The 27,089-nt window shown below is 36.3% G+C and overlaps 1 protein-coding gene across 3 annotated transcripts; it reads left to right on the top strand.

The window, feature by feature from the left end:
* The first annotated feature begins 412 nt into the window (after positions 1-412).
* On the top strand, positions 413-27,089 carry LOC111602223 (neurotrimin). Of its 3 annotated transcripts, none has more exons than XM_023319203.2 (12): positions 413-651; positions 8,920-9,145; positions 10,396-10,493; positions 14,040-14,185; positions 14,246-14,307; positions 18,118-18,276; positions 22,460-22,588; positions 22,678-22,815; positions 24,051-24,203; positions 24,268-24,321; positions 25,020-25,100; positions 26,065-27,089. In XM_023319203.2, exons 2-12 carry the CDS (start codon positions 9,013-9,015, stop codon positions 26,283-26,285), a joined length of 1,374 nt encoding a protein of 457 aa, XP_023174971.2. In that variant the 5' UTR covers positions 413-651; positions 8,920-9,012; the 3' UTR covers positions 26,286-27,089. The 3 variants fall into 3 exon arrangements, with proteins under 3 accessions (XP_023174971.2, XP_023174970.2, XP_023174972.2); XM_023319202.2 differs by having other exon boundaries at positions 25,020-25,112; XM_023319204.2 differs by lacking the exon at positions 25,020-25,100.

Genomic DNA, 27,089 nt, shown 5'->3' with positions numbered 1-27,089 from the left:
GTTTCAACAGCAACCCCCCATTGGATAATGCGCCAGCACTCACACGCTCACACTCACACACACACGCAGCAAGCATTACAAATAAACCAAAAGTTAGAAAAAAGAAAACGTGAAACGAGCGCCCACCAACAAAAAGCCAAATATAATGTAGCCAGCAACAACAAAAATCACAGTTGTCTGATTCGTTCGCGACGCAACTGCCACCGGTAAAAGCCACCCCAAACCCACCTCAACCAGCCGAACACCCAAGCTGCTCGACTGACATGCAGCGCGACTACGACGACAACACGACGACGACGTCGACGATTTGCTGCGTTCCATTCACATGTCTTCGGCTCACCGTTACTTTGCTTCGTGCTCGATTCGCTGCGACCGCCAGTTTCAGTCTAACGACGACGTTCGTGGCGAGCGGTTGTGCTTCAATCAAGTGCGTCCTACGCGAAAACCTAAACTAAAATCTCGAGTGTAGCACGCTTGCCAAACTGTTGCTATTTAATACTGACAAAAACATGTTGAGATTAAAAGTGATTATTAATAAGTGTTACAAATGCAATGTTAACTGAAGAGGCTTAATATCAAATCAGAACTCAGACATATTAACATATTACTCAATTTATGGGAATGTTCTTAAATCGCGGACATAATTAATAAGTAATTAACAACAAGTTGCATAAATGCACTGCAACAGCGAACATAACAAGCAACAACACTAATAGGGACAACAATCAAGTTTAGAGCACGCTAGCGTTTCGCTCGCGTGTTTAGACGCGCATCAGCTGCAAACGCGCGCGTTTTTTGCCGCTTGTTGGCAATTTAGTGAGGCGAATGCTTTGCTGCGTGTTTGCTGTAATTATATTTAAAAAATAGAAAGAACAAAAGAAAGATGAAAAACTAAAGCCATGTTATTTATGCCAGTACTTACAGTTGGCCTAGCCACACCCACCCAAACACAACACAACACACTCGGCCCAACTGGCTGGAGACGGTCAATAGTCAGTCACATTTGCGCCGTTGTTGTTGTCGTTGTTGTTGTTTCGTGGCTGAACGCGTGTTTTTGATGTGTATATGAAATATGAAATTTGCCTATAAATGTGTCTGGCACTCTTGGCCATGTTTATTGCCTCCCCTCACACAGTCGCCTTGCCTGTGGCATGTGTTGCATAGTTTTAGGCGTGCACAATTGCAATTGCATATTTCATGTTGGCTGCAATTTAAAGTTCATTGATATCCATAAACCGCACTCGCTAACGAAGCCGGCAAATGGCTAACGACATATCTCCAACAAACATCACACACACACCAATTCAGATAGATAGAAAGTGCGAGAGAGAGAGGAAGAGGCACACTCTAATGTATTATACATGCTGCCACATTATTACAACATTTGTTGCAAAATATGTTTGCCATAGATTTTTTCATTCGTTCTCGCTAGCTCGTTCGTCCCCTCTCGAACTTTGAACATGTTTTGGGTCTCTGGCACTTTTTGTGTCATTTGCATTTTACATAAAACTTTGTCTGCATTCGATTGTTTTTGTTGCTGCCGTTCGCTATCGAGTTGATTGCGATCACATTTGATTTTCGAGGCTGTCTGATGCAGGGACAGGTGCGAGGCCCTGCTGCAAAGGAAATACGATTTTCCAAACATATAATCGACTCGCTCGGACCGACATGCACAAATGCATAATTCAATTACGACAAACCAACAAAACCCATTCGCTCAGCTCTAAATATTGCATCACATTCAGTGTTCTCTTTGCTAATAAATACTGTTTAAATTTACAGAAATTTCTATGAGATATGTGAGTTAAATATATTAGATGCATTCATAATATTATAGAAAATCTTATCTGCCATAGGCAAAAGTTCCAGACAAAAACTTGATAAATCATTTTAGAAAATTTAAATAAATCGTGTTGAATTGAAAGTTTTATTATATTTGTTTATATAATTTTTAAAAATATTTATGTTAAATTTTATTATGTTTTATTTATATTATTTTAATTTATCAACGATTTAAGTTTGGCTTGTGTATTTTAGTTGGATTTATTAAGCTGTCTAATGCCTTTTTAGTAATTAATATAATAAAAGCAAATGTTTATATAAAACACTAATAATAATACATAATTAACTTAGTCCAAATTTCTGTTAATAAAAATAAATAAATCTTCTTCAATCTAACTCATTATGTGCTAGAAAAATTTTAAAAATCTTATTTATTCTTTAAGTATTTATTATTTAGTTAATGCAGCTTACAACTCTATTGCGCTTGTTGCTTTAAACCCTAACTAGCTAAGTGGGTCTGTGAGCCAGTCAATACAACCTGAATCTAGACTTTTTTACCTTATTCGATTCTACATAAGATTAATGTAGCTGCAATATTTTCAGACTAGATGAGAGCGGACTTGGTTGCAATGGAGCTATGCCGGTTGCAGACTAATTGTTTTTAAATTGACTATTAAATAAACTCTTCTGTGATTTTTAGTGATCAGCGAATGAATTAATTTAGAGAGTCACAAAGCTGTGCCAAAATGCTGAGCTGTTAATTATGAAATAATGAACAGCTGAAAAATTGACGTTGAACAATTATTTTTGCGCGATGGCGCATCACGTTGCAAGCCCAGATTATTGTATGCAACAGTATATTGTGTTGTCTTGACCTAAGGCCTTAGTTGCCAGTGCTCTTTAGCAATAATAAATTACTAGTTTCTCAAATAATTAACGGAACTGATAAATTAAATAACTAAAATAATTCAAAACTCGAATAAGAATTTGCGAATTAAATTTATAATATTGCAGACTTTGTCCATCGACGAAGAGCCACTAAGCACAAATGACAGGTCTTTGAGTAAAGTAAGACCACCTAGAAGTGACTTACACATACACAGGCTCATATCTCATAGATGCATAACAAATTGCTCAAGGTCTATTACAGTGGGCGTTACACATCAAGTTTCCACGCTGAGTCCGAGTTCGAGTCCGCGATATCAGTAACAATTCGCTCCAGTATTTTGACAGAATGGCAAAAAACTGCCCAACCTCTTCCAACTTCCGCGTCCTTCAGCTCCTCACTATAGTAGAGAGCGCGCTCCTTGGCATGATGTGGCGCAAAATGCAGGCAACTCTCTTGGCTTATTACGCCACTTGCTGTCGTTGTTGTTGTTCCTGTTGTTGTTGGCGCTGTTAATAACAAGCGATAATAATCAACTTCCGTGCTGAAGGCGCTTGTGTATGAAAGCGAGAGAGAGAGAGAGCGAAAGGGAAAGGGAAAGAGAGGAAGTGAACAAAAAACGTTGCATAGCTTAAGGCGCCAGCAGGCAGCAGAACATTTATTCTGGTAATACATAGAGAGGGAGAGGGAGGTAGGGGGAGTATGCAAATTTTGATGAAAATGATTTTTGAAAAATGTCGAAGTTGCATCGCGATAATAGCGAAATATATCACGTGCTAAGTAATGGATGTGTGTGTGTGTGTGTGTGTTTGTTGCAAATTGAAAATGTATGCAATAAGTTGTACTCAATTATATATGTGGGACATATGCTTCTGGCCAGAGTTGGCATTTGGGGTTTTTGTGCTGCATAGCCTCGGGCGCGTTAATACAAACACTCCTAGGTTTTGACCTTGGGCTGTTTGGATGCCAAATGACAGCAGCAGGAGCAATAGCTTCATCATTTTCTCCATTTGAATACACACAATTTGCACATCATTTAGCAGCTGATTATACAAATTGTACGGCATATAGTTGAGAACGGACTCTCGACTTTGCATGTTCGAAACAATAAGCATAATATACGAGCGAACGACCAATGCAATATACAAAATTCCATGAGTAGCGCTTATTATAAGCCATAAATTTGACCAAAAAGAAAATATGAAAAAAAGCTGTGCAGAGCTGTGCCTGGTTTGGCCGTTTGCTTCTATAAAAAGAAACTGAATTTTTTTTTGCTCTTGGTTACAAAAGTTGAAGCTTGAAAAGATTTTTGCTTTATTAATAAATTGAGTTAGATATTTTTTATATCTTTTATTTAGACTTATATACCAACTATTATCAATACCAATTATTATCAATTACGAATGTTAATATTAATAATCTCTTACTCTTACTTTCTTATAAATAAATTCATTAATATTTCAACGTTTAAAAATGAGAACGAAAAATAAAAAAAAAATTTTATAAAAATAAGTTATACACAGCTTGACATACATAATATATTTTTTATGTTTTCTAAGCTTCACAAAGTTTTACTTTTTATATTTATTGATTTTATTTAATCAAATATAAAGCATTTATTACACAAATATCAATATTATACATTGGCTTTCAGTAAGCAATAAAATAAGTTATAGATTATAAGAGTTGAGAAAAATTTCAAAGTGATTTTATCAAGAATTTAATCTAAAAATATTTATGAGGAGTCGCCACAGGCTGTTCGACAACATTCTCCCTCTCTCTCTCTTCTGACGATAATACACGACCAAGGGAATACTCCACGGAAATCGAACCGAGAACCCTCACAGCGCTTTTGGATCACTCGGCCAGCCACTTGAGCCACATGCGGCTCCGTAAGCTGCTGATCGAATATCCTATATAAACTTTGTGAGGAACAATCTTTTAAAATTCTAAGTAGATATTTTTATTTAGTGTAGGGTTCGAACCCTGACTGAGGAAGCAAATGATAGATTTTTTGATAGTAAAATGTATTATAATAGAAAAAAAAGAATGTACTCCCGACCGAACTCGAACCAAGATCCTCAAAGTTCTCGGATCACGCACCCAATCATTGAGCCACATCTGACTCGTAACGCAGTTGCTCGAATATCCTATGTAAACTTAGTGAGAAAAACTAGATTTTTTAAAAAAAATTTTTTTTGTGCTTTTTGGTGTGAGGTTAGAACCTTGACTGAGGAAGCAAAATAATAAATTTTTTGATAGTGAAATTTATTATAATAAATAAAAAATTTTTGATTTAACCCGACACTCCGAATTCTCTCCGAACTCGAACCAAGAGCCACATAGCACTTGGATCACTCGCTCCACAATTGAGCCACATTCGGCACTGTAAGCTATTGATCGAATATCCTATATAAACTTTGTGAGGAACAATCTTTTAAAATTCTAAATAGATATTTTTATTTAGTGTGGGGTTCGAACCCTGACTGAGGAAGCAAATGATAGATTTTTTGATAGTAAAATGTATTATAATAGAAAAAAAGAATGTACTCCAGACCGAACTCGAACCAAGATCCTCAAAGTTCTCGGATCACGCACCCAATCATTGAGCCACATCTGACTCGTAACGCCGTTGCTCGAATATCCTATGTAAACTTAGTGAGAAAAACTAGATTTTTAAAAAAAAAAATTTTTTGTGCTTTTTGGTGTGAGGTTAGAACCTTGACTGAGGAAGCAAAATAATACATTTTTTGATAGTGAAATTTATTATAATAAATAAAAAATTTTTGATTTAACCCGACACTCCGAATTCTCTCCGAACTCGAACCAAGAGCCACACAGCTTTTGGATCACTCGCTCCACAATTGAGCCACATTCAGCACTCCTATATAAACTTTGTGAGGAAAAATCTGTCAAAATAAATGTTAACTAATTTGAATTCGAACCTTAACGTCGTGGACTCATACATAGCACTGCGTGCCAGCAGCTACTGCACCTCTCTACGAAGGTGGGAGCTATCCTATTTTCAATATCGTTTCGAATTACCAGAATACTTAGACTTTGATTTTAATGTATTTACTGTTGTTACTGTTGCCTTAATTAAACATATTTATTATATTCAATAATGCTCTCTATTAACCATTTAGCAGTTAATTATAAGGCCCTTTTATGGTAATCGTGCATAATTATAAGTTTTTATTACGGGCCATTCATTCGCGATCTATAGATAGACCCTCTTACTCGCCTTTGCATGTGGAACGGCTGAAAAACTCTGAGCTGAGCTCATATTAAAGTCAACTTTCTACTCGAAGGCCGCAACTGACAGAAACAATTTTAAAATGACATTTCATTAAAATTCTTAGTGTTGTCTTTTTTATTTTTTTTGCTTCTATTTTGTATTGATTTTCACCTGCAATTGAAAGCAAAGTTTCTCAGGTGTGTGTGTGTTTGTGTGCTTGTCCTTTGTTCACACTGCACGTTGCTAGCCGCCCTGAAAACTCAACTACAGAAGCTAAGGCAAGCCAAGGCAAGCCAACAACCGAGAGACCATGCTAAAAATGTCTACTAAATAGGCCCGGCAATATTATTAATAATTTAGAGCATGCGGCCCATGTCAGTTTAGAAGTACGGACAGCTAGGCAGGCAGGCAGGTAGCCAGACAGATGCCTGGCTCATGCTAATACCCTCGCTATTAGCTGGAAATATTGCCGATGTAAATCCCATTTGCTGAAGCCCTAGCAAGGCTCTGTCTGTCGCCTGCGAATCTGTTTGTTCAGCTAATTGGCATTGCGGCTTCTTTTTATTCATGTAAGTGGAAATTAAACTTAATTTGAGTCAAATTGTCAATGTGTAAAGGAGAGGAAAAGGTTGTTCAGGCTGTTGCATAATAGATTTTTCTGAGTGAACACTCGCATGCAATAAATGTAAAATAGAATTCAAAGTAAACTTTTATTATACATTCAATAGTCATATTTGTTTTATTTCTCCTTCGGACATTTGACATCTTGCTAAAAACGTTGGCCAAATATGAAAATCTGTGTGTTGTTGTCTACCAATAAATAGAAAACTGTTTGTGCTCAGTCAGTGAATGACTGAATGCTTGATTGAATGACTGATGAATGGGCAGCTTAAGCTGTCAGAGCAATTCGACTAGAGTTCCTTATGTGATACCCCCTTGAACCATCCCTGTGACAATGACTCCCCATAACTCTATCGTACAATAAGCAACGTTTTCTATGTTCGATGTCTTCAAAAAAATAAACAAAACATAAAATTCAATAAAAAAAGATTTACGAATATATTTAATGCTTGACAAATGTCAATTTCCTATTTGTATGCAGTTTGAAAAAGAGTTTGACAAGTTCTGAATTTGTTAGCAATAAAATTGTAATGTTTTTAATTTACATTGAATATTTAAATGAAACAGTCCAACAGGAATTAGTATCTATCTTGTTTTACATTTTTTAGGAAATTATTTTTAATTATTGTCCTACGTCTCTACGGCGTATATTACTTGAAACCTCAACTAGTTATTAGGTCTATGAGCTGGTAGAAACATCTCATATTTTTTCTTCTTGTAATATAATTTGTTCTTATGCAGTTGACTTGCTACATCTGAATCTGAAATTAAAATACTTCTGCTATGTTTCAAATTTCAAATATTATATCATTAATAAACTCCTTTCAAATCTGTTTTAAGTCTTTACAATATATACGAGATATATTTTGCTAGCTTTACAGATCAGTTGATTTTCATCTTCTTTTTTCTTCTGGCTCTCACTGAGGTAACACGAATTTTCTAGGCCAGTGTTGGCAATTTCTTTATTTATATTCATTCACTATAGGCAAAGAAGAAAAATATAAAATTACTATTAATTATACGTTTTAAAGCTTAACTAGTTTATACATATGATTATTATAGAGCTAGACAGAGTGACAGAAGACAGATGAAGAAGGCTATATCGACTCGGTGAATGATTTTCAAATCGCTCATAGATGCTTTATAAAGTTAAACATGCCTTTTCTGCGTTTTTTATACATTTGTATTTATATCAATATTCCAGTAAAGCAACTATCAAATGTTATTCATTTTATATAGTTATAGAAAACCGGAAGGCTGCCTTTGATCAAGTCCACACTCTCACACTCACTCAGTTTACTCATTATTCGACCGCAGATGGCATCAAATGGAAACGCAATCAAGGCAAACTCCCTGAAAATTTCTACTTAATTATTATAATTTTATATGGTATCTGAGAAAATTAAGAGCTGTGCTCCTATACCCAATTACAGCTGCAATGCGTCAGGGCTATATCTGTATGGCTAACATGTCACATGCACTCAGCTGGCTAAAAGCAGGCGATAGAAACGGCGACTGCAACTATAAAGCGCAACTATTTGCAGGCTCAGACGAACGCCGACTTCTGTATAGAGTGCTGCACGATTTTATGCTTTATTTACGATCCGCACGATGCAGCTAGGCAGCCCACACATACACATACACACACAAACACACACGTGTGGACGTTGCGGCACAAACGAAACATTTCATTTCCGTTCCATAAACAGTTTTGGCCCCGAGCTCAGTGTTTAACTGCTAAGGCGAAGGCAAAATGAAATGAGCTGAGGCAACAGGAATAGGGAGGCCATCGAGCAACATGCAACACCTTCGTCAGATAGTTGCACAGGCCGGAGTTAATTTCAAGCAGCTGCTCGCCTATACAATTTACAGAGCCCGAACACGCAAAACTCTTTTACAGCTGGAAGCTTCAGGTCCTCGACCAGAGCTGATAGCCACGTATATGTTATAGTAAGGCGAGCAGGAGAACAGCCGGGAATCGGAAGGCGGGCAACGGGTACCAATGGGCGCTTTAAACTTGAAACTTTTTAATTTAGCGCATTTTCGACGGCATTATTACTATTGTTTACCCTGCCAGCAGGCCGGCTTGGGCATGGCCTGGCCTTTGCCTTTGCCTTTGCCGTTGCCGTTGCCTTTGCCATTGTTTCGGCGAGTTTCGATTCTATTTTCAAGTACTTTCTGTTGAACTTTTCGCTGTTTGCACGCATAAATAACAACAGCAAAACCGAAACTTTATGCCAATAGAGGCGCGCTAATGACTGCCAATTATCAGGTCGGAAATGTTTATAGAGAGCAGCCCGACCGGAAGCCTAGGTCACTGAGCCCAACTCGTGCCCCAAGCCTGCCGCTGTCAGAGTTCAAGTTTACATTTTCACATTCAAATCACTTACAGCTGTGAATTATTCCAATCGACTAAACATGTGAAATGTATTTCAATTTTACATAAAATCGAGCAATACCAAAAAGTGTTTAACTGACCCACGAAATGCCCAGAAAATATATCAAAAGACGTGCGCCGGCTAACGCTTGGCCGTTGGCAATAAATATTTTTGTGCTTCTCTCGCTTATGTGCCAGAAATGCTCTACGCAGAGGGTCGATGTGCCAGCCGAAGTAATTGGTAAGTAATTCTTACTTAATAATACAAGTTACAAAAAAATACAGATTGAAAAAAATTGTTTTTCTTAATAATATATAAAAAAGTTAGTATGCAAAATTAAATAAAATATAATATTCAAACCAAAAAAAAATTATTGTTCTATAATATTTTCTTACATGTATAATAAATTATATTTTTTATGCAAAGTTTAGACTTTAAAAAATTAAAGTTTTTATGTTTTAATATACATATTTTAATTTGTATGTATGATTTATAAAATATTAAATTTATGAACTTTTTTTAAATATACATAAAAGATATAGAAATGTTCGTAAATAATCTATAAATAGAATTTTTAAATGTAGTATTTTAATAAATAAAATTTTAGAATATTTGTTTAAAAATCCATTGAAGCTTAAAAACTGAAAGTAAAAGTGTTACAAGTTAACGTTTCACAATTTGGAAGTGACGGTCGTATAATTGAATTAAAATTTAAAATAAATAAAGAAAAGCCAAGAAATTATTAATTTTGCGGAGCTATCTAGAGATATCTAAAGATATATTTTTTTAATTTAAAAAACTGAATTTTAATATTTATTCACAATATTCCTTTTAAAATCAACAATATTCTGCCAATCATTTGCGTTATTCACTTTCACAATTACAGCTTTCAGTCAATCGACTCAATAAGCTCACTCAATAAGTAAATCAATTGACTGCTTTACTCAATTATATACCTGAAGAGGCAGTCAATCTATTGTGAAAGCAGTCAATCTGTCAGTCAATACATATAATATTTGTAAATGCGTGTACAAATATATAAAAATACATACTTTAACATATATAAAAAAACGATATAATTTTTTCTTTAAAAAAAATACAAATATATAAATTACATAATAAAACTATTTAGCATTGTGAATAGCCTGAATAAAACTTTATTTAATTAATATATATATAAATTATAATTAATTTCATTCTATTTTTAAGAACAGGCCATTTCGACTAAAACAAGCGAATATAATCCTACAATAAAATGCAACAATTAATGCCATAATAAATATCTGAAATGCACTCTCTTTCAATTGCCGATTAACACACACTTATTATACATATATAAATCCAAATGAAAATAAAATCATGCCTACTATAATAGGCTGTATGAGGCACGCCCAATTGCCAACCACATTTCCCCTGTTCATTATATACCAATTAACATTGATTCGTTGAGATTATTAATATGACAAAATGAATCCTCTGCTCTATTACAGTTGATCCCAAATTCAGCTATCCAATTGCCAATGTGACAGCGCCGGTGGGACGTGACGCGTTTCTCACATGCGTCGTGCAGGACCTGGGACCGTATAAGGTACGAAACAGCTCCATCAAATCAGAGATAACCCCCAATATGTATATATACCAATGCACGGCGCCCTCGGCATCTGCCCTCAGCTCAATTACACACTCAATAAGCAGCCACAAAAACCCAACCGTTCGCATTAATATTCATTAGCATTTTAGCTACAGCCAGACGGTCATAGGACCATATAATCTCAAAGACCAAATCTCGACACCCGGACCCCGACACGGGCAACCCAATTGAAGGGAATGGAAATGAAAGTGAAAACAGAAAGCAAAAAGAAAACAAAACATAAATAGAAATATGCAGAGCTTAGCAATAACAAAAGCGAAAATCACATAAAAAGTAATTGAAATATGAATGCGAATGTGCGAAGCAGTAGAAAGGGCGTAGAGCTTTGGGAGGTTTAAGGTGATGATGGTTGTTTAGGGGTTCGAATCATGCTTCATCATTCCAGCTGTCTCTCGTTCTCTGTCTCCCTCTCTCTCTCTCTATCTGTATGGCAGGGAATTGTGTGACGTCTCAAAAGCCACTGCTACAAAGCCAAAGGTAAAGCAGCAGTGAAGCGCAAAGCTTTGTTCTGTCAACAACAACAACAAGAGCAAGAACTCCCCTAAAGCAACGCCAGCCCCTCCACCACCTGCACAATTAAGCGTTATGCTGCTTAAAGATAATTGAGCAGGCACTTGGGTATAATTACTTATTTTATGCTGACAGTATTCCGGTTATTTTCTAGACCCAAAATAATGTATTAGCCATCGATATATATACGTATAGCTTTGTTAGCTGAAATTGAAATGGAAATCGAAACCAACTAAAATTACTTGACGTGTTAACATGTTCGCTCAGCTGAGCCCTCAAATTGTTTTCCGACTTCCGACACATTTACACATGCAAAGCGTTGTGTGTGTGTGTATGTGTTTGTCTGAAAGGGTTATGGAATTCCTGGGAACCTGTGGGACTGCCTATTAAATGTCCAATGTATATATATATATATATATATATATAGCTAGGCTCAGATTGCATGCTGCGTGCTTTATCGCATAATAATTTACCCGCGTAATTGTACAATTACAAGCGTTTGTATGCGAGTGTGCGAGTGTGTGTGCGTGTGTGAATGTGTGTGCGTGACTAACTCAGCCAGCTACTTAATGTGACTCTTAAATATTTTGATATAGTTCTTGGAATAGATTTTTAAATAATTCTGCTGCAGTGCATGCCCATGATTAAATAGTGCTCGAGGAATGTAAATTAGACAATTACTTAAGGGAATACGAAACGATTTGAAAAGTATGAAGGCTTTAAAATTACAATTTAATAAAATCTATGTAATTCCTTGAATATCTCAGTCTTTCAAAAAAGTTAACAAAACGAAATACAGGATTTCGATTACAATTAATTATAAAGCTGAATTGATTATAAAGCTATCTAACATGATATATTAAAACTCTAAAATTACAATTTAATAAACTAGATATAATGATGATAGTAAATGGAGTGAAATAGCTTTTAAAAAGAAACTTAAAAAACTATCGACTACAAATTAAAGTAAAATTCAATAAACTATAATTTGTAATCAAATAAAAAATCACACACACGTTTATGGATAATATAATATTTATTTACCCACTCAGGGTATAATGGCTTTGTGAAAAGTATGTAACAGGCAGAAGGAGGCGTGGCAAACCCCATCAAGTATATTTACTATAGGCGAGCTGAGTCAATCTGGCCACGTCTATGTGTCCGTCCGTCCACCCATGTATACCATACGCAGTAGGTGCTTATATTTTTCTTTCGATAACTCATCCCATTTCCTTATTATGGCTAAAAATCTATAATTGGACTTTCGTTTTTCAGTGTAGTTTTAAGTATTGGTTGCTGCAGATTTACTGTGATGAATACACAAATGCTTAGAGATGAATTCATCAATTGTTTCCGTCTAGAACAAAAGTTATTTACCAATGAAGTTCTCATAGTACAACCTAAACTGCAGTCTGAAGCCCAAGTGCAGTTGGGTAAACTGCGCAGTAAGCTCGTGCTTGTGTATGAATCCATAAGTGTGTGTGCATATGTGTGGCAGTCTGTGTGCTAGTGTGTGTATGTGAGTATTTATTGTTTATAGTGAACGTATGAAAGAATCCTAGAATGATTGAAATATCTACCGTTTGCAGAGTTAAGGGTATCTCCTATTCGAGCCGCCTCGACTAGAACACATTTACTTGTTTTTGGATTAAATATTCATAATCAAGCTTTTTATTTTGTTTATAACTTTAAAATACCGCTATAAGCAAATTTGTAGATGTGTTTAAAATTTGATTTTAAATACAAAACTTTTATGCAAGAGGCAGCAGCTTTAAAGCAAATATGAACGATTTTGTTATTAGAGAAAAACTTTATTTTTTTGTGCTGTCTGGGAATTAAGGCCACATAGTAGTCTCAGAGTCAGATCCACGCTCAGTTATTTGCTTAGAGTGTACATAATAATAAAGATGTATGTACATATAAAGATATGTAAGAAATATATATTTAATATGTTCAAATATATTTTAATAATATATAGTATTAAAGAAGACTAGGCATTAAAATCATCTTTAAGCGTTTTATGTACTTAAAACCTCATTTATTTTATAACACAGAAGATATTATCTTAGAAGATATTATCTTGAAAAATATCTGACAATACATAATAGCTCGCAATTTAAAAAATCTCACATCTCTCATAAACAGATGTTAATTATTATTATTTAAAAATTTAATTTAAAGCGTGTTTGAGCAAAAGCCTAGGTGTCAATGACAGGCTTTATGTGCTGCCCTTAGGCTGCATTAAATACTTGAGTCAGGAAATCGGCTTATTGGTTGGAAGCTTTTTGGCAACTCTGACTCCAGTCATTTACGCATGTTGAAATGAAAGCTGTTGTTTAATTGCTATAATTTGATTATTAATTATTGATAAATTGATTTAATTAAAGAAGTGATTTATCGAGAAAAAATATTACAAATTTTGGATTAGTAGACACAGGCAAAAGAATAGTAGCGACGCATAAACAGAGAAGATAAGTTTAAGAAAGCTTATAATATATTTAACTCTATTTTGGTGTAAGTTTTGCGAGATTCAGCTGGAGTCTGAATACAGAAAATATTTATTATGCTAAATTTATCGTTAATAAAAGCTTGCTTATGAAATTAAAAACGAATAAGAATTAAAAAAATATAAATAATATTTTTATTAAATCTTCAAGGAAAACATTTCTATATAAATAAATAAAATGTTTTCTATAACAACTAAATTAAAAAACACTCATATTTTAATTAAATTTAAATAATTTATTTTATTTTTACAATGTGGATAAATAGAAAATCAATACACATAGTTTATTGTGATTTTATTTCGTAAGCAGCCCATACGACCAGCAGCTGTTGGCTGCCAAAGAATATCCTATATAGACACAACTTAACACGACATGAGCCCACGCGCAGCTAGTCCATTTAAGTTATAAGTAACTGGTAATTAAACGCCCACTGATACAATCCAATTTTGTTGTGCCTCCCACACAGGTCGCGTGGCTGCGTGTCGATACGCAAACGATTTTGACCATACAGAATCATGTTATAACAAAAAATCAACGCATCGGGATCGCTAACTCGGAGCACAAGACCTGGACAATGCGCATCAGGGATATCAAGGAGTCCGACAGGGGCTGGTAGGTGTCCAATCTAAGACCCAATGGAGCAGCCTAATAACCTCTATGCGATACTTATAGGTATATGTGCCAAATAAATACGGATCCCATGAAAAGCCAAATGGGTTACCTGGACGTTGTGGGTAAGTGAGTGGAAGAAGACATTGCAGCAAATGAAAAACAAAAATACTTTTGCTATTTCCATTTCGTTTGGCAAACAATCATACGCCTCGTTGCCAGGGCGGCTCGCCATTGTTCGAACTGCTTTTCGCACTCGGTTTTCCACGAATAAAAACTAAGAAAAAAACTGAAAAATAAATGAAAATATTTATAAATATGCGAGTGCAGCAACGGCGGCAACAAAACGTTTCCGCGAGAACGCAACGGAGTTCGCTGCATGGTTTATGAAATTTCGCTGGCTAATGCCAACACCGAAAACGCCCCTCCCCTTCCCACTCCCTCTGTTTCTGCCCCAGCTCGCTGCTTAAACATGTTTAACCGTCCACTGAACCGCACAAATTGTTGATTTTGAATTAAAACGGCGCCCGGTCCAAAAGCAGAGCCAAGAAACGCGTCCGGCCTACGAAATGGCAGCTGCAACAGCGACTGCGAACTGGTTGTCCATTTGTGGTCTTCCAATTGACCCCTCGACCCACCCGAGCCTATCGAACACTAGTCGAGCTGGCTAAATACCTTTCGCTGGCAAATCTAAATCAACGCGCTAAATATTTTAGCCACCATGCAGCCGGGACTTGGGCTTTCGGCCAAACACGAAAAACTATAATCAACTGTGTGTATTTGCAGTGGATAATCAGCGCACCGTCGCACCACAGCAACAGGAAAGGAACGAGCGCCGTTCGATAGGGGTCAGCGCAGGCGGGGCCACAGTTGGCGCTGATGATTTTCGTGACCAAGTGCAGTTAAACAGCCGACGACAAACGGACGGCAGCGGCCGCACAGCTTGGCAGCTACGTCCGTTTGAACGCCATTTCCCACACACACAAACACACACGCACACACTCGCACACACACCCATACGCGCAGTCATACAAAAGCTCTTCGACTCTCTGGCCGGCATTTAAGCTGAGCTGAGCACTGCAGCTCGCAAATTTTTCCACACAGCGATTTCTGCTTATTAAACAAACATTAAATATGACAATTGAAAAACAAGTAGCAACGTTCCAAACGGCTACCCCTGACTGCACAATACTTGTTCATAACTCAGAACACTTAAATTTATTTAAAGTTAAATATATTTTGAGGTGGCGGAAGTTAAAAGTGATCAGCCTGCAAAGGCAATCGATTTAAGCTCGGAATTCGAGCAAGATCTAGCTATCTTTAGGGATCTACAATAACTTGACTGTTACATTTTGAGTATCTACATTAATATTAGTAAGGATTGTCTACACGAAAACATTCTCTAAATACCAAGCCTTTAGCTTTATTAGCGCCTTAAATAATATCAGTAATGTTTCAAAAAATTATTTCAAAATCTCTTAAAAAGTGTAAAACAAAGAACACACAAGGTACGGCTATAATTTCCAAATTTATTATTTACTCTCAGATAGACTATTTAAATAATTTATGATCATTCTCAATACACAATGCCTAATGCCACCATCAGCTCAGCACAAATTCTTGCATCTCAATCATCTGAGTTTTACATAAAGTACTGTAGCTCTAATTGTGGCTAAGGGGCTATGCATAAACATTCTGAAACTACCAATCATGAACAGATGAATATTCCTTACGCGATCATCAGTTCACCACAAACTGCTACGTCTCAATGACCAATATTTCGCATAAGTATATAACATATGTACTCTTTTCCTTTTGTGAACGAGTATAAAAAGAGGGAAATAAACATACATAAAATCTGATAAATTAAATAAACTGAATTGTTCTGATATTTTTGGTAGGAAACAAAAATTCAAAAATAAATATAAAAATTAACAAATAAAATCAAAATTCACCCGGATTTAATTGAATGCGTAGCAGTTAATCATAATTAAAAATTAAAAAAACTCTCTTATATTAATAAAACACCAAAATAAATGAATAGAGCTTACGCCTTCCATTTGCTGCTTTTTTTCGAAATATATTTCATAGTTTATTTTGATCTGTCTAAAAGTAGAAAAGAAAAAAATTAAAAAAAATTTAAAATTAAATTTTCAAAGAAATTGAATTTAATTTTTTCTATACGATTTCTAGTTAATAAAAAACTAAATATTGCACTATTGTTCCCAATAGAGTCTTACAACGAAACATAAGTGCAAACAGAGTTGGCGTATATGTTGATAAATTTACAGATAAAGCTACGCTATATATACTTTATAATGTATACGTGATGCTGTTTGACATATTCTGCCTCTCTTTAGTGTCCGATATGCTCTCTCTGAAAGGCATTTTATATTTTCTGCGGTTGCCATTTCTTTGATATGCCATTTTCAACTTGACTCCAAAAGCTCCAGTTTGAGTCTGACTCTGTCATGCCACAACTCAACTGATCAAGTATATGTCAATACACACGCACACACGCCACTTAATTATACATAATTATATACTACATTTCTCCCACTCAAACCCATTATGCCCAAGACAGGAAGATCTGTTAGGTTCTTTGAAATGGAATATGCATCGAAATAGTACAAAATCTTCTTAATAGAATATGCAAGCCGATGCTTTCGTGATGAAATGTTTCTATTAATTGCTTATCGTTTCCAAATCACATAAGCCGAATATATTTATTAACACGAATATGAACAGAAGCCAGCTAAAAACCAAATCCACTCCGCTGAGGAAAGACAACCGCTACTAATCTCTAAGCAACAACCTAAGCCTCTGTTGAATCAAACCATTCATTTTTGTCCTGGTTGCTGTGCTAAACGTCCTCTATTCAAATACATACAAAAAATTATTGAATTAACACATTTTGAATCTCTATTCTTATGTTTTTAATAAGTGTAGTATTTACATTAATTAATATTTAAAATATATTTTTTCAATTTTCTGTTACTTCAATCATTGCATATTACTTCAAGTTCAACTCTCAGCCTGTGTGAGTCCTTATATATTTACTGCTGTTGTTTATCCGACTGTTACGTTATATTTATATTCGACTGTTACGTTCTCAAAGCAAGTCCTATTGAATTTTTATCCCTTGTCATTCAAGCCTTACCCCTTGCCGCTACCCTAACCTTGGCCACTTAATGACCGTTCAGTGGTTAGCGCAGTTCAGAGCGCACAGTTGGATACGTCAGAGTTTTGGCCTTTCTCTCTCTCTCTGTCCTCATATAACAAGCTGTTTGTCAACACCAGCACATTTTTTGGTCATTTACTGACCACATAATTGCGGCATATTATATCCCTATACAACAGGCGCCTATTGCCCCGTGCACCCACCGCAGCCCTGTCCAGCGCTTTATTGTTCATTTCAGCTGTTCCCCCTTGATATTTCAACGGCATTATTACGTTTTCCTGGTTCATAGGTTTTCCGCTGAGGTCGCAAACATTGCCCGCTGTGGTCGTGGTCATATTACGTGGATAAATAATTTTTTGCTGTTTCTTTTTTTTCTTTTTTGTGTGAAAAGTTTGTCCTTTTCAACAAAGGCGCAGACAAGAACGCAAGGATATCTTTTGGGAGGCATGAATATGAATCAGATTGCCAGCTGAGTGAAAAATGAGCGCAAATTATTTAAATGCAATATAAAGAACACAATTTTAAATACAAGCGAATGCAACTCATATTATATATGTTTCTCTCTCCCTCTCTCTCTCTATCATTTCATGTGCTCTGCATGGTATTCTTTTTTTAAAATATTTGTTATAAACATTATCTGGCAACGACGACCGTCTGGCGGCCTCGATTGGAATGCCAAACCCGATTGCTGCAACTGCCACTGAAACTGCTATTGCTACTGCTTCTGCTGCTACTGCTGCTGCTGCTGCTGCAGTACCGCCGGATATCCTAGATTATCCTACAAGCACGGACATGGTCGTACGGGAGGGCAGTAACGTGACGCTCAAATGCGCTGCTACCGGTTCACCAGAGCCGACAATTACATGGCGACGTGAAAGTGGAGTGGCCATTGAGTTGGCCAACGGCGAGGAGGGTAAGTCAGCATTGGGACAAAGTTTTTGGGTTTGGAGTATCGCCATGGTCATATGCATGCATGACTCTCTCTCTCTCTCTGTCTCTCTGCACACACACATATATAATTCTATGTGTGTGTGGGTGTATAAACCAGTCTCGCTCTGTGTATGTGAGTGGTAAGTACTTTCTGCTGTTGTGCTGCCGCCGACTGCTGCATGAGGTTCGCCAGCCAACATTTTGGAGTACTTTTACACAAAAAGGTAGCCAACGGCTGGGTTATGGCCCAGCAGACAAGTGCACAGCAGGCAGGCACAGGCGGCTACGTGGCCAAAGCACCTGAGCACCTGTTCCAGCCAGTTTTCAAACCAGCATATTTTCGCGAGTGTCGATGTGTTGGTGTCGACGCATACCCTGCCCCTAGCTTATGCCGATGATGTCGTTTGATGGCTGCACTGACAGAATTAGCGAGTGGCCAGCGGGCCGAACCTACGCTCCAGCCATTGCTATTCTAATTGACCTTGAATGGGTCTCGAATTTTTAAATGGTTTGTTGAGGCTTTGATTCAGTGCAATTTAGTTGTTATATAGCCAAGCTAGCTGTATGATAAATGCTTAACTAAATCTAAATTAGTCAAAATGGTGCAAGTAAAAAATTTGAATAGCATTTGGCATTTACTCATAAATGAATTAAAATCAATAACATATTTTTTATATTCAGATCAAAATGTATGAATGCATTCGTAAAGGCACTCATGAATTCATTAAAATACACTCATAAATACATTTATGAGTATACTCATATCTGTTGCCGTTGCACTCAGTAATTCATTACTGAATGCACTCATGAATAAATTTATGAATATATTCATGAATATACTCATATTTACAATCCGTTTTCGTTGCATTCAGTAATACTTTGATAAATACATTCATAAATATATTTATTAATATATTCATGAGTATATTCAAGTCTTTTTTCGTTTTTGAAGCATTCATTAATTTATTCTTCAATACTACAAAATACTCAGTACTCATAAACACTCTGATATATCATCATGATTATATTTATTCATGAACACAATGAATACCTAAATAAATACTTTCAGATCTAAATATAATTTCGAAGACAGACAGTCTCATTTAAATGCTTCTCTAATAATTCTTGGGATATTCGCAAAACTCATACGTGTGTCTCTTATTATTCATATACTATCAGACTTGAATAAACACGCTTATCGCTGCATCTTTGTGTTCTCTGCTGTCGCGCTTTGAATGCATTTCTGCTTCAATTGACTGGCAAACATTAACTAAGCTCTTAAGCTGCTAACTCATTACGGCAACCATATAATTTGGGATTATTAATTTCGCTCAGTGTAGCCCATTGCATGAGCTATGCTACATAAACAGGTCGAGACCCATCAAAGTCCCACACGAAAGGCCGATATCAAAGGTTGCCTAGCACAAAATAAAAAAATGTAGAGCCACGGAATGTAAAAACCAAAAAAAAAAACAGAGAAACGGTCAAAAAAATCAGCATTAATAGAACAAAAGTTTGCAAAATGACCTTTTCACCGGAGCTTAAATGTCTGCTACCTTATAGAGGCTTGTCCAGTTGTGCCATTGAAGTGACCGCAGTGCTTTTTATAATCTGCGATATATGTTTGTGTGTTACTGTTTACCCATTATGTAAATATGAGTCTAATGAGTTTGCCTGGCTTAAAGAAAAATTGTTTTAATATTCAAAATAAAAAATATTAAAATAATATATATAATTCTGAAAATGTTTTAAAAATTAAGAAAATTTTGATTTTATTATAACTAGTTAGCTTCTGATTATTGCCTTTACTGGGCTGTCAATTGTGAGTCCATATCTGTAGAACTAAACGATTATGGAATTAAGGAACAGCAAAGTGTATTTATTGTTTAGCTAGCAAAATTTTAATAAAGTCTAAAAATAGTTTTAATATATTTTAGTAAGTCGTAAAACACAAATTCATAACAATTAAACCAGATTCAATTTTTAAAATATATTAAAGTAAATGATAAAATTTTATATTAGGATTTTTTTAAAAGAGAACTTTGAAAATGTATTATTTATTTATATATTTTAAAAGAATATGCTGTAAATTTATTTAAAGATAAGTTATATTATTAGATGTTACGAAAAATATCCCAAATTATAAGCGTGTTTCGAGTTCGGTTTTAAGCATTCATTAAGCTATTTTTGTTTTCAAATTACCTGCATCGTTAGTGGGGTAAAAGTTTCGTTTTTCATTTGAAATTTGATTATTTGGTTTGGCTGTTCAAATGAAATCGTGGCGCCCGACTAAAGTTTTTTTTTGCTTGTTTTATGCTATTTTAGCGTGGCGCGACTTGCTGTTCATTTCAACAAAATTACACGTTTTTTCGTGGCTATTACGTTTAATGACCGCACAAAAAGTGTGGCTAATAAGCAATACGGCGGCTCTATGCTGGCATTAAAGCCGAACTCAGAAATCCGAACTGCGACCGGCGACCTGTGACCTGGGCGAAATCAATAAATGAAATATCAGCTTATTAGACGCAGCAGTAGAGCCCGCTGCATACATAGCTATATCAAGCGCAAACTAGCCAGCACTTCCGTTTCCGCTGCATCCTAACACAGACACTCACACCCACCAACACACAGATACACACAGAGCAAATAGATAGCGGACATAGCCATATCATGATCATGATGCACTTGCAGTCTGTGTTGCTACCGGCTTAGCCAACCAACTACTATGCAATTTATATAATAAAAACCGAGTTCGACTATCAAAACAGGATATTTGCGTAAACCATTCTAGCCACCCATCTACTTCGCCCATGCTCGTCGTCGTCCTTCGCATGGGGTGCACAACATCATAAAAGTCGCTAAAAGTTTTCGCTTTTGTATGCAACTTTTGTTGTGCAAAATAAACCCAACTGCCAACTAGTTGGATGGACCCAAAGAGCTTAGCAAAACGTAATAACTATCATTACATGGCTAAACATTTTGTGTAGCTACATTCTGTAGACACATTTCCAGTTACAGCTGTTGTGATTGCATGGAAAGGATTATTTGTGAACAGAGTTTGTCAGATAAGTGGCTAAACAGCTATTTGCCGTGTTAGCTGCAATCAATTACGATTTTTATTTATATTGTAATGATTAATATTATGATGATGACAAAACTACATAATAATAATAGGGATAATGAACGAATTGACTAAATTCGAAATTACAAAATGCTCGAATCTAGGCAATATTATATTATAATATAATTTCTTAATTTTTTTTTAATTTTAAAAATATAAAATATATAAATTTAAACAATTATTAAGAAAAATCACAGCATTTTTAAATAAATGTATAAAAATTAAATCAATCGAAAAAAATCTCAAAGTGAAAAATCTTAGACTGATTGAAAATAAAAATTGAAAATAAAATTAATTTTCCACTTTCAATGGTATCAGGGTAAAAAGCCCAACTCATATTTTCAAATTATGTACCAAATATTTATATAAATATATTTAAATTAGTTTAACTTCATTTTAATAAAATTAGCTTAACTTCATTTTAATAAAATTAAGTAAACCTAATTTTTTGTATTTATGATAATAAGCAGTGTATTACTTTATATTTTCTTTTTTATTAAATTATATTTTATATATTTTTTCTATATGTAAAAAATATATTTTAAAAGAAGTAATATAGTTTATTTTCATACTCTTATTCTGTTAGTAAAAAAAGTTAATTATTTTCTTTATAATCAATTATATATAATATTTATTATTTTATAACAGCTCAGCAACATTTTTATAGTTTTCTGATATGCACAGAGATTTATTTTACTAATATTAAATGTTAGCATAACATTAGATTGAGGAACTCTTAAGTATGAAATGAGAGTGAAAAAAAGCAGAGGCTCTCAGGAATGAAACAATGACAACGGGAAATGCTAATTTTTTAATATTGTGGCATTCGTGCAAAGAGCGAGATTTGAGAGAGAGTGAGTCGGTTCGACAGCAATTGCTGTTAGATCGAACCGAACATGAGAGACCTAAAAGTCAGCATAATTAACTATAAGAAAATAGAATAGAGTCCAAGAAGCCAGATGAGAATGCATCAAGTCACCTCTTTCTTCGTCATATATGTATATATATATATTATATTAATTATAGTACCATCAATTTCTCATAGTGGCCAGCATTGAAGGCACTGATCTGATCATACCTCAAGTAAAACGTCAACATATGGGCGCCTATCTATGCATAGCATCGAATGGAGTACCGCCCTCAGTGAGCAAGAGGATAACACTTGTGGTGCATTGTAAGTATATCAACTTCATACTAGGCTAAAAATCTAATGAAAAAATTATAAATAGTTCAACTTCAAACCCATATATCATTTCATTTCAGTTCCTCCAATGATCAGTGTGCAGAATCAGTTAATTGGCGCCGTGGAGGGCAAGGGCGTTACACTGGAATGCCAATCAGAAGCATATCCCAAGTCAATTAACTATTGGACACGTGAGCGTGGGGAAATCGTGCCACCAGGTAAATAAATTACCTAAGATATAACCAAAAAATAAACTCTTTCTATTAGAGGCATCACAAATTACAAATTACACAGCCAAATATATTTTCAAAATATCACCTCGTGAATATATACTTTGACAAGCTTTCATAGAATAAAATTCAACCAAATGACGTTTTTCCAAATGGCATAAAAGTTTTCGCGATGCGACTAGTTTTCAAACTGGCGAGCAACGCGTCGACATTTTACTGTCAAATATGCTAATGAAAATTATCATTAAGCAATTCATAATCCGCGACAAACGCATTACCAGGCGACAGCCCGTATATGGATATGTATGTGTCTGCTTCGGAGTCCCAATGGATAGCGACCTCTAGCAGGCCGAAGCTAACCCAAACAGAATTACCAGCTGATGACCGTTGAGTGCAGAGTTCGCGCGAAAAAACTTTTTAATTAGCTGGTTTAGTAATACGAGTGCGAATTACATTTGAAACCAACCCAACACACAGATAGAGAACTCCCAGCCAAACCTAATGACGGCTTTCAGCCACACTTCAGCGGTTTCTCTGTCTGGGACATGTGCGTCGCTCCCCAGAAGCTGAGCGTCGACAAGTGCAGTATAGAGCAGAGCGATTTATGACTTGTTGTACACAGAATACATTTTAAATGGCTATACGGGTTTGTGGCAATGTGTGGAAAGGGTAAAATAAGGCTATACAACTATATATATTCTTTAAATTTGTCCATCTCAGTAAAAACTTCAATCTCGAAAAATATGAATATATTTAGAATGAAATTTGATATATATATTATTGAATATGTTACGCCGGATTAAGCAATTATTTTATACCGATTTATAAAATAATTTTTCATATATATTTAAGAAGTGAAGCACTACGGAATATACAAAACTCCGATATATGCATTTCGCCAGGTGTTTTCCAGTCGGTCACTCCCTCTCGAGATCATTCATTTAACATTTAGCCATTAATGTAAATTAATAAATTTCATTTGCACTTTGTTGTGGGCTATCTCTTAACTGCCAGGACCCGTCACACCGCACTCTCTGTTGCGCCATTCACAGGCCTGAAGTTCATGCATTAATTTTCCAGCCCAGCCTGTCGACGACATTTCGTACTCTTTACCTACTTTCGGGCAGCACGCGTGACATGCGTTTAATATTTAATAACGCAAAATTTCAATTATATAATAATTAGTTGATTAATTTTATGAATTATGCCAACCATTTTTTCAGGCGGCAAATATTCGGCAAACGTTACAGAAATCGCTGCCTATCGCAGCTCCATGAAGCTCCACATCAATCCCCTTTCGCAGGCCGAGTTCGGAGCATATCGTTGTGTGGCCAAAAACTCACTGGGCGACACAGACGGCACCATCAAGCTTTACAGTGAGTAGCAACCGGATATTTTGTTTATCTTTAATTCGGTTACAATGGAAAACGCATTCCACAGGAATTCCACCAAATGCCGTCAACTATGTGGAGAACTTCGAGGCGAGACATAAAGGTGAGTGATAAGCTTGAAAGTTGACTTTAGGCAGGCAGAGTGAAGTTTTCTCCTCACGCAATTTCGCAAAATATCATAAAAGATCTCAGATTCAATTCTCGGTCATAGAAGACAAATACATTCGAGCTTTGGGCAGTTTTAGTTACTGATTTCATGAAGCACCAGCTTCTCGGTTCCCAAGCTTTCTGCCTGCCATGTCACTATGCTTGTCGCCGATCTAGGTTTAACCTCAGCTGAACTTATCAGAGCCAACCTGTGTGGTCGTGTAAAGGCCACAGTATAGGCGAGCTCAAGAGAGAGTTCCAGGGAGATGGCGCGAGAAAAGCGAGATTTAATAGCCACTCGGCATAAATTTAAGATGAGCGGCAAATATTTCACTTTGCCAGGCTGGAATCATAAAAAAAGAACGAAACGAAAGGAAAATAGAAACAAAGCTGGGAGCTGGGAGCTGGGAGCAAAAAGCATAAATAATTCATTTGGCATGCAAATCCGTTTCAAATCGTCAACGCCACAGAAACAGGTGAAGCGAATCCGCAACTGGGTTTGGGGCAGCAAGAAATGCAAATGGAAATTGGGAATGGAAAGGCAACAAACTTTGCGCCAAGTCTTTTATAAATATGCATTAACTACAGATACTTTTGAGAGCTGTTAAAAATAAAACTAAAACGCAATTCCAATATTTTACCTAAAAATACTAGGAAAAAAGCGCACGAAAAGCTCCGAAATGCATCATTCGTCCAGGGCGCAGGAGCACAGCGGCGAGGACACTGAGAATCCCGGTAAGCGAAAAGGTAAGCCAAGTCAATGTGCTCATCTCTTGGGCTTGTGTGTGTGCATCGCACCGATTAGGGTTACGGGCCATATTTCAAGCATTTATGGTCGACTGGCCACGCCCACGCTGGCAAACAATCTCCAGCCCCTGTCCCTGCCCCTGCCCCTGCCCTGGCCACAGCCAGCGACGGCTTAACAGGCCACTTGAGACGGGACAAAATGCCATAAAAAAGTAACTGAGGGACATTGCGAGCTGTTTAACAGATTTTCACACTAATTTGCAAGCCGCAAGACCAATAAAAAACGAACCATGCCACAAAATTTAAGGTAGAAAAAAGGTTGTGCAAATAAGTAGAAATAAGAAAATAGGAAATAAAACGTTGCATACTTTTCGGGGGCACAGGTAAAAGTTTTGCCCTGCATAATTGTATATCAATAAACACGCTCGGCTTGGCTTTCGGGCAATTTAATGATTTGTAAATACTTGGCCACAATCAAATAAACTCTATTGTGGGCCAAGCGAAGGCAGTAAAATGTAGCTTAAGTGCCCCAAGTTTCTTCTTTTTCTATTTTTATAGCCTAATTGAGCCGTGAGTTTGAATGAAAAAGTTGAGAAGTTAAATTAAATGTGAATTCGTTTTCGTTCCTCGATATTTTTAGAAAAAAGTAAAGGCTAATTTGAGTAAATTTCTGGTTTGTAAAGTAAAAACATAAACTAGATAGCATTGCTGTTGAGTAACTCAGCTTATGCTGTCAGACGCGCTGATAAATGTACTGGCTGTTCCGCTTAGCCGCAGCAAAGTGTTGGCATATGTCAGTTAACGAAATCATGAAATCACAAAATCAACGCCCAGCTAATCACTTGAACGAAGCCACCCCACAGAACATCACTCGCAAGAGCTTAGCCAATTTCCGCTGTTAACCCGCCAAGCCCATTAACGTTTTCCACTCTTCCATGCCCCCGTTCCTTAGCTGATTTGAGTCTCAGTGCGGAGGGTATTGACAACATGTATGGAGCATCGGCAGCTGTGTCCCAGCATCCCAGACACCACACTGGACAGGCGCTGAGCTGTCTCTGCCCCTTGCTGCTGCTGCTGCTCTTGATGTGGCGGCAAACGATGGCGATGACATTGACGAGGCAACAGCGAAAAACTCAACTGGCATTGTTGCCACAAACACTGACACATGTTTGACATAGACGCGAATCGCTAACAGAGATTAGGCAACAGCAGAAGGAGTTGAAGCTGGAGCTGGAACTAGAGTTGCAGTTGCGATGATGCGGTGTTTGGCTTGATTGAGTTTGTCAATTGGCCAAAAGCCGGTGCTGATTTATGGCACGCGGCTTAGTTAAAGTTGAACAATATAAACATATATCGTAAAAGAATAAGAGTCGTAGCTACTATATATAGAATAATAAGTCAACCAGGCTTCCTAACTCCCCTACGCGTGCATGTTTAAGCTGTTAAATCTTAGCGTAAGTTTAGCCTAAATTCAGCAGAATGTAATATACACAAGAAATACATATATGATAAAATATTAAATACCTATGGCACATGTACATAAACGTACAGCAAACAGATTGTCGCGTTAAGAGTTCGTTGATATTGTACATTTCTATAGGCCATGTGGACATCACTTAAAAGAGACTGTATGTGTGCAAAGTAACATTTAGTTGCGGCTAAAGTGAATGCGAAATTCGAAGTATTCAAATTAGCCAACTTTTAAGGCAACACGCGGAGCGGACTGAGCTGAATACCATATGCAATTGAACAAAAATAACAATAATCAACAAAACATAGCAACAGTTCACACAGCATAAACCCAGCAGCTGGCTGTGCGCGTGTCTGAAATATCTTTAAAAAAGAAACAATATATTACATGTATTAATAAAGGGTGTTTATTTTAGAGTTCTATAACTTTGCTTTGGCAACAATGCTTTATGGGACAACTCATTTAATAGCTGACAGCTGCCCTTTGTTGAGTTCGGCTTGACATTT

The sequence above is a fragment of the Drosophila hydei genome, unplaced genomic scaffold, assembly GCF_003285905.1.
Source record: "Drosophila hydei strain 15085-1641.00,03,60 unplaced genomic scaffold, DhydRS2 tig00000149-arrow-pilon, whole genome shotgun sequence".
Classification (NCBI taxonomy): domain Eukaryota; kingdom Metazoa; phylum Arthropoda; class Insecta; order Diptera; family Drosophilidae; genus Drosophila; species Drosophila hydei.
Note: the sequence above shows the minus strand (reverse complement) of the source record. Positions and strands in the feature narration are given on the sequence as shown.

Coding starts and splice junctions, on each gene's coding strand:
- LOC111602223 (XM_023319202.2), top strand. CDS start 9,013: ATGCCCAGAAAATATATCAAAAGACGTGCGCCGGCTAACGCTTGGCCG. Junction 9,146..10,395: donor TGTGCCAGCCGAAGTAATTG/GTAAGTAATTCT, acceptor GCTCTATTACAG/TTGATCCCAAATTCAGCTAT. Junction 24,322..25,019: donor CTTCGAGGCGAGACATAAAG/GTGAGTGATAAG, acceptor TAAAAATACTAG/GAAAAAAGCGCACGAAAAGC.